Raw genomic sequence first — 14,859 nt, 5'->3', positions numbered from 1 at the left:
AATGCATTGGTGAAAGTGAGCATAGCCAGTCGCAATTATATGGCTTTAGCAGACGCAGGAGCCACTATTACCCTAATGCGATTGAACATTGCTCAAGAACTAAATCTACCACTGCATCAACATAAACTTTGTGCAACTGGAGTAACCAATGACGCATTAACTATTGTTGGTCGTACCGCAGCACTTTTGAAACTTGGAAGACATGAGTATCAGCAATGTTTCTGTCGCTGATAAAATTTCTCACGAAATAATCTTGGGTACCGATTTCTTGGCCAAGTTGGGTGAGGTCGCCTATAACTTTGACAAATGCACGATACGAGTCAATGGAGAGACGCTACCTATGGACAACAAAGCTGTCAAGGCTTGCACAGTGTCGAGGACAGATCATATGGTCTGTGCAGTAAAAGCTGTACACAACACCGAACTGCCTCCATTTTCTGAGACACTAGTAGAAGCCCAGGTTAAATCATCAAATATTGACAGACGTGACTGCATAATAGAAAGAGATTCAAAAGCTGGATCTCGACGTGTAATTATGGGAAAGTCGGTGTGTAAAGTTGATAGAGAAAACATCCGCATTCCAGTGATGAATGCCGGACCTTCATCCTATACACTGCAAAAAGGTACGTTCGTAGACAATGTAGAAACTTCAAAGCAAGACTTGCCTCTACTCAATCTGAAATCAGTTCCTGCGAAAACCAAGGAGTCTACTAACCCAGGAGACACCCTGAAGCAAGAGGACACAGATCTGACAGATAGTGAAATGGGTCGACTAAGAAAACTAATAAACAATTTTAGTGACATAATTGGAGAAAATGTCTCAGAGCTCGGGAGAACTAACATTGTTGAGCATGTTATTGAAACTGTACCAGGAGCAACAACTGTACGGAGCAGACCCTACATCATACCGGTACATCTAAAAGCCGAAGTGAAATCGCAGATTGATAAAATGCTAGAACATGGCCTGATAAGGATGAGCACAGGTAATTGGAGCTCTCCAATAGTATTAGTTAAGAAAAAGGATGGCAGCTAGAGGTTCTGCGTCGATTACCGCAAATTGAATGCTGTAACTGTCAAGCACTCTATGGCCTTGTCTAACATAGAAAATGCAATGGAAGTGATGCATGGGAAGAAGTATTTCAGCAGCATCGACTTAGGCTCCGGATTCTATCAGGTAGCCCTCCACAAGGATTCTCAAGAGAAGAGTAGCTTTATAACACCATGGGGATCCTACACATGGACAGTCATGCCTAGGCCTATGGGTGCATCCGGAAGCCCTAGCACATTCACATGGTTAGCATTAGCCATAACTGCTGATCTGATTAGTGCTGGAAACTCTTGCGTTTATATAGATGATTGGCTACTCACTTCAAAAGATTTTGATCACCACATCAAACTACTGACCACAGTATTCACACGTTTGCGATATGCAGGCATACAATATCGCTTCAGCAAGAGTTACTTTTGCCAAAAGGAGATAACGTATCTCGGTCATGTGATTTCACAAAGTGGTATAACTGTGTCACCACATAACACTGTGAAAATACGGGAATTTCCCATGCCGAAAGATAAAACAGGAGTTCGGAGACTCTTAGGATTGTTCGGATTCTACCGGTCCTACATCCAGAACTTCAGTAAACTAGCGGCACCATTGATAGCCCTCACCAAGGAGTGCAGTCCCTTCATTTGGACAGAAGAATGTGAGAAAGCTGCCAATACGCTAAAGGACAGAATATGTTCAGCACCAGTTCTAGCATTCCCAAATTTTAAACAAGAATTTGTACTGACTACGGATGCATCAGCAACTGCGGTGGGAGCAGTGCTTTCACAGAAGGGAGAGGATGGGAAAATGCCCTCAATCTCCTTCTACTCGAAAGCCCTCTCAGCTGCAGAACAAAAATGGGATGCTTGTGAACAGGAGCTCTACGCCATTTTATGTGCAATAAAGCACTACAAAGCATTTCTCATGAACGCGCACTTCAAGGTGCTAACAGACGATATAGCCTGCACATTCATTGTAAAGAAAGGCGACTTATCACCAAGACTAGCTAGGTGGGCAGTGCAGCTAGCTGACTACTCATTTGACATCAGCCACAAGCCTGGAAAAAAGAATGTGGTTGCAGACGCTCTATCCAGAGCAGAAGTTGCTTTAGTCGAGTCGGATGACGAGATTACTGAAAATGATAGGGCAACATCAGCTGCCCAAGCAAAAGATTACTATCTCTCACCAATCCTCTTGTATCTCCAGAAAAGAAAATTCCCAATAGATGCCGGAAAACGAGATATTAACGTCATTAAAGAGAAAAGCAAGCATTTCAAAGTAGTGAAAACAGTGTTATACCGTGTTTAAGATGACAAGCTGTTACTGGCAATACCATCCTCTCAAAGAAGGAGTTGCTACATGCGGCACACGAGTCCATAATGTCCATGCATCCTGGACTGACAAAAACAATGTTAACCTTGGCTGATCGTTATTGGTTTCCGAAAATGTGAAAAGAAGTTGGCCGTCACATTGCCCAATGTGGATCAAGCCAACAGAAGAAAAACTCGAAAGTACCAATGAGAGTACCACTGAAAAATCAGATGGCACAACACCCTTTTCCTGTACTTTCGGTTGATTTTCAAGGACCATATGTTGAAAGCGAGTCAGGTAACAAACACATTCTGGTATGGGTAGACCATTTCACTAAATGGTGTGAAATGGAAGCCACCAAGGACCAATCCGCCGCAACGGTAGCTCGATCGTACATAAACATAATTTTCTGTCGATTTGGAGCTAGCAAGATTCTAATCAGCGATCGAGCAAAGAACTTTTTGAGTGATGTAATCTCAAATATCACAAAGTTGTTAAAAGTCGATCATCGATTGACCACCCCTTATCACCCACAAACAAATGGTCAGGTTGAAGTTTACAATCGGAGTATCGTAAACTTGCTATCACATGTCGTAGCTGAGAATCACAAAAACTGGGATGAGTTCATTCCATTTTGCCAACTGGCTCACAATTCTTCCCGACATACAATAATAAACGCCTCTCCAAGCCTACTCCTGATGTGTCGAGAAATGCGATTACCATACGACCTAACTAAAACTGAACTACCTGAGAGAATTGAACCAGGAACATTTGCTGCTCAACTACATGAGAAAATGTCCCAGGTTTGGCAACGAGCTAGGGAAGCTATAGAGAAAGGAAAGCTCATGCAGAAGCATCAGTATGATAAGAAGGCGAAGCCTTCAAGCTTGCAAGTGGGTGATGCAGTTCTATATTACACACCCAGAGGATACAAAAATCGTAACTCTAAGCTAATTAAGCGATGGACAGGAATATACATAATCAAGAGTATATCCGACACTAATGCCAACATCCAGCATTTTGATGACCCGGATGAGCCACCCTTTCGAGTACATTTAAACACGCTCAAGCTATATCTTGGACCACTAGTACGAGGAAGTAGTCATGAGATGAGTCTAGATCTTGGTTACTCACCTGATAGTGACACCGATATAGATTCGGAAAGAAACGTTAGCAGTGGTTCCGAGTCGGATGATGATACTAGCGCATCAACAATAGACATTAGCCGAAGTGATGAACTAAGCGACAGCTCTACGGCAAATAGCAAACCTACAATTAAAAAGAAAGAGTTAGTAGTTCAACAATCAAACAACAAACAACCTGCAAACACAAGAAGTCAGCTGCAACATTCGACAAAACTCGCAAACAAATTGGCGACAGATCAAGAGTCTGTAGCAAAGTCTGAAACAGGCAGCAACCCTACCACCACTAACGAGCAAAGAGCAAACAGATATGGTCTGCGGAGGAAGCCAAAGCAAAAACGAGAGAAAGGCCTTCTCTACTCTAGCCAATAGACTAACCTTGGCAACTGTCATTTTATAATCGCATATAACCGCATTATCGTTAGCCAAAGACGTTATTAAGAACCAAATAGACTGGATGTGTAAACACGATTACTTTTATTGAAATATTTATATATACAATTAGGCATCAACTTGTGCTAATTCAATTTGGATGGGTGCACGCTGGCATCTTCTATGTAAGTAGCAAATAAAAATTTTACCCACAAGTAGGACCATGGCACCGACTGCCACTATCGGCCCAACCACTGACCAATCTACAATGATAACAAATACAATAGAGAATACCATATATATATATCAAGCTACTCTTGTGTGTTAATGTAAATTGATCCGAAATTCTTTTACACATGACTAGCAGAATTGAAAAAAGTGAATAAATAAATTTGTAAATCATAAATTGCTTAGCACAATTACCGATAGCTAGTGGCAATTCAGCAGTAGATGTAAACACAAACGGAGCTGCAGTAGGAGGCTTTGGTGTTGTAAGACGCTTCAGTGTTGTGGCACACTCTGTGACACCCCTCCATCCTTTACAAGTGTTTCTAATCTGATAATTAAGTAGGAAGGAAATAGTCACGCGCCACTCACTTCTGTATTGCAATGGATAGTATATCTGTACCCTGTTTTCTATGCATACAAACATACATTTTTATTTTGCTATTTTTATTTTAACTAGAACCATAGCCACGCTTACGCTGCTTAAATTGATAACCAAATTTCTGGGAAAGTGGTGAGGCGTTGCTATTACCTTCCTGGTAGTTAAGGACCATTTGTACACTCTTGCACTCATGGATAGCGAGTGCACTATTCATTCAGTTATATGTAATGTAAAAGGCATTTATGTGAGCACAGGTGTGCCTTGAGTAATCTAAAGCTAATACAATCTGGTAAATGTAATTTTTGAAGAAAATTCCGAGAAAAAAAAAACTTTCTCGGTCTCAAAGCCATATTTTTGGCCAAGCGCAAAAAAAGTACATAACGGCTTTGTGAAAAGATGCAATGACGGCCTGATCAAGAAATGTGATGTTTCTTCACAATTATGTTTTTATTTTAATACTTACAAAAGGTGTAGAAGTAGCAGTAGCATAATTGATTATGAATGTAACTAGAAGAAACTGGTTTTGTAGTGACATGGTAGTGTTTTGGATAGCAGTGTGTAGTGTACTTGTAATGCTGAGTATGACCATGCGTATGTTGTTTACGCATGCGTAAATAGCCTAAGTGAACCATACGATTACTGTTTTTTTAATCTCCGTAGTTTCGGTTTCCACCCTCTGATTTGGTGGGACATTATTTTATAATTATTACTTTATTATGATCATGTCATTTTTGTTTTTCATATTAGGGACTAATATGCTTTAAACTGCGGGTGTATGATATGTGCAAAATTAGTATACCTGATTAGCACATAAAAACAAAGGACTACAAATTATACATAGTAGGCTATAGCTAACGCAGTTGCCCTTCCGAAACAAAAGCCACGATTCATGACTGGCATATCCTATGAACTAAGTATTACCATCTAATTATACATACTTCAACGGAACCAATGCTGATGTAAGAATGAATAATTTAACCTTGAAAGACACACAGCATTGGATCCCTTATGGCTCAAATAAGGGTAAAGACAGCCTACCAGTTTCTAGATACTGCCTCTGAGTGGTTGATTTTAGAATAAATCTGCAGCTCCCAATCTCAGTGAGCTCCACAGACTTGAAGTTGGACAACACTCAGAGGTAGACGTACCGACGAGCCCTGCAACAAGTCGCAAGCCTAAGTACTTTGGTGAGTCAATGTGCTCTCTAGTTGTCTTTGATTTATAGCCTGTAAATACTTATCATAACTAAAAAACGGGATAACTAGATAGAGCACGTTGACCGAAAGTTTGCCAGTAAAATGAAAGATAATGCAAAGAAAAAGCGAATGATAACAGTTGATATTAAACAGAAAATTATTGAAAAATATGCAAAATGTGTATGCGTGATTGAACTAGCTCAACAATATGACAGAAATACATCCACAATTATCAAACCGAAGGATTATATTCAGGGCATTTAGTTCGCAAAAGGACTGGCCATAGTTTCTAAACGGCGCAGCGATCTTCACGACCGCTGATGGAGAGACTGCTCAGGCATTGGATAAACAATTGGCCGGTGATGGCGTAACTAAAACGATGCTATATGAAAAGGCCGGTGCTATCTAGCAAACTATAAAAATAGACATTCGGACGAGTTGGCTAGTGGTCGTGCATTAACCTTTTGTGACGACACCGGCGTTCGTCCTAATTGCAACATGTTGAAAGGGCGACAAAGGCAAACGTCTTTAGATAGGATTATCTTAAAACGGCCGGCAAGTCGTGAAAGCGAAACAAAGGAAAAATTCGCTAACCAGCGAGAAACTTCAAACTACGAACGCCGAAGAAAGTTTAAAAACGTTAAGTTAAAAATGAAAGTTTGCTTTTAGGTTTGCTTCTACGTTTGCCTTTTAAAACAATGATAAAAATAAAATATATCAAAGTCAACTGTTGTAATGAATGATAACTTATATCTCCCTCTCTGGCAAATGCTAGCGTTAGCTACTATTGTATGTAATAAATATTTTGAGCAATAAATATTGCTCAAAAAAAAAAAAATGTATTATTTAATTTTACATTTTAATTAATCACATTTCCTTGCATTATTTTTTAATTGTTGCTTTTTGAAAGCATTTGGTAAATTAGGACAAGAACCAACATGTTCTTTCTGTTGAAATATTTTGTTTTGAGTGTTTTATTTGCATTTTTAGAGTATGGAAACCAATCAATATATATTTAATCGTTCTATATATAAACAAATTGCACCAACATGCGAGTAAATTAACATACGAGCTCAGTCTCGGAACGCATTAAGCTCGTAAGTCGAAGTATGACTTTATTCAAAACTACGATACAGGTAGTAAACGCTGCCGTATGGGCTGGTATAATATATAATCTCATTGGTAAAGGAATTTTGGTTTCTTGCCTAAGTTCTGAGCTGCACTGATGAGGCTTCAATAGCTGAAACAGTACTGTCTGTAGCATGAGTACATGCTCTCTCACTTCGGTTAGGTTGAGCACTCTGTTAGAGGTGTGGCACTATTAGCCTTTGTGCAAAGCTCATCACTTTTGTGATTTGAGAACTCTGGTGTCAGCACATTGACTTTCTTAAAGTCTGTGGGGCAACTTAGTTGTTTCATGGCATTGCATTGTTTCATGGCATGGCATGCATTCAACTCTCATTGGTAATGGGATTTGTGTTCCTTGCCTAAGCTCTGAGCCACACTGATGAGGCTTCAATAGCCGAAACAGTACTGTCTGTAGCATGAGTATATATATATATATATATATATATATATATATATATATATATATATATATATATATATATATATATATATATATATATATATATGTATATATATATATATATATATTTATATATGAGCTTATACATAAGTGCTTGTCAACACAGAAAAAATTACGTAATTCTGACGTGATATATCCCATCACGCACATGTTTACTGTGTATATATAAATATATACATATAAATGTATATACATTCTATATACATTTACAACGTATATATTTTACCCATCAGCTAATATATGTGCCCATGAACCAACCCTATATTTAAAAATATCAACTTGGGAGCTTCATCTCTATGTCGTTTAGATAATTTTAGGATGAATTTTTACTTGTTTTTTCTTTGAATACAGCATACAAAATACTGAAGGTTTGTTGCTTTGTTGAAGTAACTTGTTGCTTGTATATGGTTTGTAATTTAAATTTTGTCGTGTGTTTTGAAAACTTTCTTAATTCCTGAAATAATATAATCCCACACTTGAATAATTACTAGATCATAAACAAACATTGCATCAGGATGATGCAATGAATCCTTTCTATCAACAGTTTTTAGGCTGAACTACTAAAATACCCTAGAACCTCTAATTGAGCGCCGTGGCACTCTATTTTTCAACCGTCTCTCTATAATATTGGCAGTCAACTAGAAGCAGCATTCAATTAGAGGCTGGCTGTGAACCTTTCAAATGGCTCATCAGAATTTTTGGAAGATAAATTTAGCCCTGTTACGGACAAAAAAGATGTTGCCTATAATTTGCTCTTCTTTTTCAGGGGGAGCAATATTAAACTTTAAACCATTAAACCTGCTAACTTACCTCTAACTGGTCAAAGACTTCTTAATAAATTTGCATTGAGAAACTGAGAAATACTTCTACCAGTTGATATTTTACTTCTTGCATTTAACCTGTGATGATATTTTAACCTGTGTCCTGCTTTGCAGTTTGTTGGAGCTTTCAATTTTTACTTCATTCTAAACTTCAAGACTCAATTTTGTCTTCAATTGTCTACTAGTTTCATATTGTACAGACATTAGCTTGTATTTTATACTATTTGAAATAGTTTTTTTAAAAGTTGAAGTTTACAGCCTGATGATTTCGCAAACAAGAAACTGACAGTGTCTGAAAAAAGATAAATAGACTATCTATTCCTTTACCAATTTTTATACATATATTGATATACAAAAGAAATTATATATACAGTATATATATTTGTATATAAATATATATATATAAATATATATATACATGTATATAATAAATATTATATATATATATATATATATATATATATATATATATATATATATATATATATATATATATATATATATATATATATATATATATATATATATATATATATATATATATATATACTCATGCTACAGACAGTACCGTTTCAGCTATTGAAGCCTCATCAGTGCAGCTCAGAGCTTAGGCAAGGGAAACAAATCCCATGACCAATAAGAGTTGACTTTCTGCCATGAAACAACTAGATTGCCTCACAGACTTTAAGAAAGTCAATGTGCTGACACCAGAGTGCTCAAATCACAAAAGTGATGAGCTTTGCACATAGGCTAATAGTGCCGCACCTCTCACAGAGTGCTCAACCATACTGAAGTGAGGGAGCATATACGTAAATGTATATATATATATAACATAAATATATATATATATAACACAAATATATATATAACATATATATATATTTATACATACTTGTATATATATATTTTTATATACATAAAAGTTTTTGGGTAAAGTTTATTCAATTTATCACTACAACCATTGGTTTCATACAGCCAGCGAGCTAGCTGCAATCGTCAGATCTGACGATTGCAGCTAGCTCATCATACCTGACGATCGCAGCTAGCTCGCTTTCTGCATGGAACCAATGGTTGTAGTGATAAATTGAATAAACTTTACCCAAATACTTTTAGGTATTTTAGCTCTATTTTATATTGAGCACTCTTAGTTTACATATATGAAACAAAGTATATATGCGTATATATGTATATATACATTGTATATATACATTGTATATATATATATGTATATATATATATATATATATATATCTAGCCATTTGAGAATAATAACTTTGAATTAGCTTCTTGTCAGCATTTTGCAAACTCTGTGTGATTGTTTACTAGGCATATTGCAATCGATCAGCTGCAGTGGAGCGTCGGCACTAATGTTTCTGCGAAGCCCATGATGTTTAAAAAACTTAGCCATTTTTTTGAGCGTCGATTATATAAAATTGTCTCTTTTGTTTTTAACATTAAAACTCCAAAAAGATTCTGGAGTATGTCTTTTGCTCTATACTTTCCGTTTTTCTAAATTTCATATTTTAAAAAATGTCTTATAACTGTGAAAAGTTATTAAAGCTTATTTTAGGAAGGTTCTGCTCACTGCTAAAAGCAAGCTCCTTGGAACATGTTGTGATTAAATGGAATCCCATGGAGCCATAGTTAAAAATACTGTTTTTCATGAGTTTCATGGTTTTTGAGGGCTGCTTTGACATTGCCAATGTAGGGCCTACAATAAAATAACAATGACCATAAAACATAAACTTTGACATTGCCAATGTAGGGCCTACAATAAAATAACAATGACCATAAAACATAAAGTTTAAAACTAACATAAATTAAAAAGCATAAAATACAAATATTTAAATGTAAGCTCAAGCCATGCATTTTTTGTTTATGTGACAAATTCAATATTTTTGTTGTAGCTCGGGGATGCACTCATGGATGCTCTCTTGTACCCTGTACAGGCTCTTTGTATAGTTAGATAGCCGTTCCATTTTCACGTCTCTCTCTTTAATATTTATGCAATATTTGATGTAATGTGTTGAATCTGAATAAGTACGTAAATAAATGTATAAATTATGGTGAGATACAGTTATTTGTGGCTTTCCTGTCCAATTAGCATTTAAAATTTTTTGGGTGGTCTATGTGTCAGGTCTAAGATGGTCATTAAACCCATTTTCTGTGTGTAATGTGGCAATCATAGGTCATGGTAGTTTATGGTTTCCTTGGCAAAATAGGTCCTCCTGCTTTTTTCCAGAACTAATATCTGACTCTACTGTTTTTTTTTACAAGGTCATGTGTTCCAATTAACTAAAAGCAATAGCAGATGTTTATAGAGCTTTTGAAACAGCAGTTTTTCAAAGGAGGCTATTGAAGTGTTGTAAAAACAAAGAGTCACATGACTTGTAAACCGAGCATCGATGAAAAAAAAATCCATTTCGGTTCATGACAACGGCTATAGTCATTCCGTGAATCATGCTTGTTAGATGCACACTGCAACAATGAAGATTTGGCAAGTAGTGTTTTTGGGTCTATGGGATCTCACCTCAACCGTGACAGACAGCATTCTTGGTATGTGAAAAATTCTTTATTTCACATTTGTCATAGAAGAATGCATTTGTTACTAGTATGATTTGCAATTGAGATCAAAACTGATAATATGCAGGACCAGAGTAAATTTATGTCAGCTTTTTACCTGTCACTCTTCTGCCAACCTATAAATACGAAGTATGCATCACATTCCGGTTTTTTAAAATTTAATAGGAAAAGTGTGTATATTTTGCTGACAAAAGCTTTACTTTAGCCTGTTAATTTCAAGCATCAGATTTTTTGTTCTCTGTTTTAGAATACCGGTTACTTTTATACTTTTCAACCCAATACCAATGCTACTAAAATGTTAACAACAAGTGACATATATATGTTTTTGATATAAAAAGGAAAATATAATCAAATTGTTCTAATCCATTAAGACATACAGCTGTTTCATAAACCTTTGGCTAGCGAAGTGAACTTGACAAATATTACACCACTGCGAGCTGTCCCAAAAGTTATTAATGATTATTACATAAATTATTATTATTAATTACATAATTATTACATAATTATGAATGATTTTTACAGTAAAGATTAGGTTTTTAAAAAAATGAGAATTAGCATGTAATTAATGTAAACCAGAGTTTTACAGTGGAACAGTTGTGACATGTGGTGCTGCTAATGCAGGTGTCAACAGTAAAATAGTAACAACTCACTGCAGCTGTATAAACATTGTTTGTTAAAATAACTAGCTAAAGTGCTAACTGTTGAATTCAGTTTTTTGGCTGCGAATAACCTGTCATTTATTGTTAGTGCTACCTATGACTGCTTGTTTTCTTTTTTCTGTGATTCTATTTGGTGTAGTATTTATTACTATGAAAACTGACAACTATTAAAAATAACTACAGCAGTTATTTAATTTTATAGAGGCTAAACTTAGTTTTATAATTTTAGCTTTTGTTTACCACAAAAGCTTTTGTTTGTTTTGTTTTGTTTTAAGTGCTAACTGTTGAATTCCTTTTTTTATGACTGCAAATAATCTGTCATTTGATTAATCTGATTAGAATTGGTGGTCAACATAATCACTTGCGACAGGTAGTATCGGACCGACCGGGTATACCTTTAAATACAGTTGCTCGTAATACATTACAATATATGGAGTTATTGTTGTTACCGCCTAAGCAATGTTTTAACAGCCGTGCGCAGGCGCTTTAGTTCCATTTCCTATCTCGAGTTTAGCAATAGTTGGGTCGAGATGAGACTGATACGAGACACGAGACAGGTCGATACTCGAAATGTCTCATGTCTCGTTCCACCTCTAATGTATAACTTCCATTTTACTAAACGGTGAGAACTGAACTTGCAGGCTTTAAATGTAACCTGTTTAAAAGGTTTCCACTTCATGTATTTATTATACGGTGGTGTGATAATTACTATTTCACCTTTAGGCTATTACTACTGCTATTATCTCAAGGTTTTGGTATATTGTTTAATATTTTACTGTTCTTCCTTGGTTTAATTAGCAAAACCTGTTGACCACTTTACAATTATTAATAACCGTAAGCTAGAATTGCCAGTTTTGTCTGTAATCAAATGTATTTCAAAAACGTAAGTCGCTAGAATAAGTTATAACCTGTACGTTATTTACGTACATCTCATGAGTTGACTTGGGTAATTTTTTGAAATTCACGGATAAAAATAAATTACAAGCAATGGCACTCGTTATTGACAGCCTTTAAAAGCAACTGCGTGTTTTCACCATTAAATGCTTTTGAAGTTATGAAATAAACCATTAATCGGCATAGTTTGCAAAATGCAAATGAATGAAAAAAAAATTTGTGTTGAATTTATTTAAAACAAAGCGCGGCAAGATTTATTCATGAATTCATTTTGTTTAGATCTAGTGAGTTGTTTAGAGTAATTCTTTAATATTCACATGTAAAATAACATACATATTATTTAAGGTGCTCAGACAGATAGTTGCAAACAACAGTTCTTAAGTAGAGGCTACTGCAAAGTATTAAAAACGAAGAAAAATATGATTACGAAAGCCATCACAAATGAAAAAAAGGGTATTTCATGTTTCATGACAACTGATATGATCGTTCTATAAATCATGTTATTTAGACATACACTGTTTGAATGAGAAATTTGGTAGAAAATGTGTGTTTCATAGGGTTTTCATACTATTGAGCTCTTACTTCATCTGTTAAAAATGGCTTTCTAAATAGGTGGTAGACTGTATCAGGTATTTGGCTTCAGTTAATAGATTATCAGATGAAATTCAAACTAGTTACATGTTTTTATATAATACATTGTATACAAATTTATGATATAATGACCCCCACCACTAAATAGACTCTGCGAATTTCTGTTACTTCATGTTATATCTGGAAATGTTGCCAATTATGACATTAGCGATCAAAGTTGGTAATCATGACAAGCACATTGCATTCTAGTAGAGCCTTCAGATTCCGAGACTGCCAACAATAAATTTAGCATTGTTTCGACTGCATTACGATTTAAGAGAAAGTTGATGGTTTGTACTGTTACAGAGACACGTTTGTATGAACTGGTAATGATACTCCTAAAATTTACATACGTTATACACTCAATCGCTCTGGGAAAAAGCCTGTTATCTACTGTTGCAAATGTATTAGGAAAAAGCCTCATAATAGATTTATTTTCTATAGTTAGCCTACTCGCATTGTTAATCAGAATTGAGTTATTGCATCACAAGAATAGTTAACAATGTCAGTGTTCTATCTGGTACAATGATTTCTGCTGATAAGTAAATGCAAAATACGTGTTGCCTTCTACTTTATATAGTTGTACACGAAGAGCCGGTGTATATTGCTTACATATGAAATTGAGCATGCAGCTTCTAAGATTCAGGTTTGTTATTCCTACTTTGGAGAGTTGATATAATCGTTAGAGAGTTGATACAATGAGTTACAGTCAAACATAGTTTGTTATTAGCAGCACTTTAACAATTGTTAGCAAAAACAATATATTTTTGACCTTCAATTCAGATATGCCAGTTGAGGCTTACTTCCTAAAATATAATCATGGTGTCATCTCAATTATAGACACTATTTTAACTACTGTTGCTTTTACTACCGGAATGGTAAGACAAAGTGTAGAATAAGATTTTCCCCTAATCTACTAACTATTGAGACATGCTGTTATGTAAAAAATCCTAAATCCTAAAATCCTAGATATAAATAGACAAACGTTACATTGAAATGAATCGTTTCAAATTAGCAGGATGAAAATGATTTTGGTCTCTCTTACTACAAAGGTTAAACTTTTGTTTAAATGTATTCAAGCTGGTTATAAGCGTTTAGCTATTTTGTTTTTACATTGTTTTTATTGGTGATTTTGACTAATAGCAAGTAGCAGGCGCTTGCCAATTAGTTAGATACTTGTCAATTTTAATGATCAAGCAAGATAATCGCTTTTGTCTCTTGACACATGAAAGTGAAACCTCCAAAAAAAAGCTTGCAAAAGGTTTTCAACATATGAAAATACATGTATATATTTGAAAAAAATGGTTGATTATTTTTTATACCTTGGTAAATCATCATAAGTGATAAGAAACCTGTGTGAGACTTACTGATTGACTTACTGGCTATTTGTAAGGACAAAATGTCTTCTACATTCAACCTTCTGTTCATCTAAGGACACTTTTTCCGGATATAGTTAATTAAAACTTTGTGGCATGGGTTCTGCCTTTCACTCTATTAATAGCTTTCCTACAAATCAGCCAGTTTTGGTTCAACGACTTCATCTTTGGCTTTTGATACGGTGCAAATATAAACATTAGAAAAAGACTGTAGCAGCTTCCCAGGAAACTGCCATGATCAACAATTGAACGAGGTACTTTGTCATCAGGTTAGCCAATTCTGGACCAAACAAACAAGGTTAAAATATGATAAATGTCTATAATTAGCCTGTTTAATGTGTTCTTCTAATTATTAAAAAAGCTTGCATCTATTTAAATAGTTACTGCACTTATTTCTATAGAAGTTAAACTAAGTATGCACCTTTAGCTTTGATTTAAAACCACATTTTTGAGTACAGATGGACTCTGTAATTGTCATAAAAACTGTAGCACGGTGATTCAGACGGATTTTCTACAAGTAATTTTAACTTATGGATATGCATTAGTTATTATGGCAGTTTGTTAAAGAAACAATGTCTGATTGTTTTTATTGATTAACATGACTGCTCTGAACTATCAATGCATGTTTTATTCATGGA

The 14,859-nt window shown here is 35.3% G+C and overlaps 1 protein-coding gene across 1 annotated transcript; it reads left to right on the top strand.

Annotated features, from left to right (window-relative positions):
* Positions 1 to 202: 202 nt before the first annotated feature.
* On the top strand, positions 203 to 1,033 carry LOC137398000 (uncharacterized). The gene has a single exon (XM_068084100.1). It carries the CDS (start codon positions 203 to 205, stop codon positions 1,031 to 1,033), a length of 831 nt encoding a protein of 276 aa, XP_067940201.1.
* The last annotated feature ends 13,826 nt before the right edge of the window (positions 1,034 to 14,859 follow it).

This window comes from Watersipora subatra, chromosome 6, assembly GCF_963576615.1.
Source record: "Watersipora subatra chromosome 6, tzWatSuba1.1, whole genome shotgun sequence".
Lineage (NCBI taxonomy): Eukaryota > Metazoa > Bryozoa > Gymnolaemata > Cheilostomatida > Watersiporidae > Watersipora > Watersipora subatra.
This window is presented reverse-complemented; position numbering and strand designations above follow the sequence as displayed.

Excerpts from the sequence above, each read along its gene's own strand:
- LOC137398000 (XM_068084100.1), top strand. The coding sequence starts at position 203 with ATGAGTATCAGCAATGTTTCTGTCGCTGATAAAATTTCTCACGAAATA.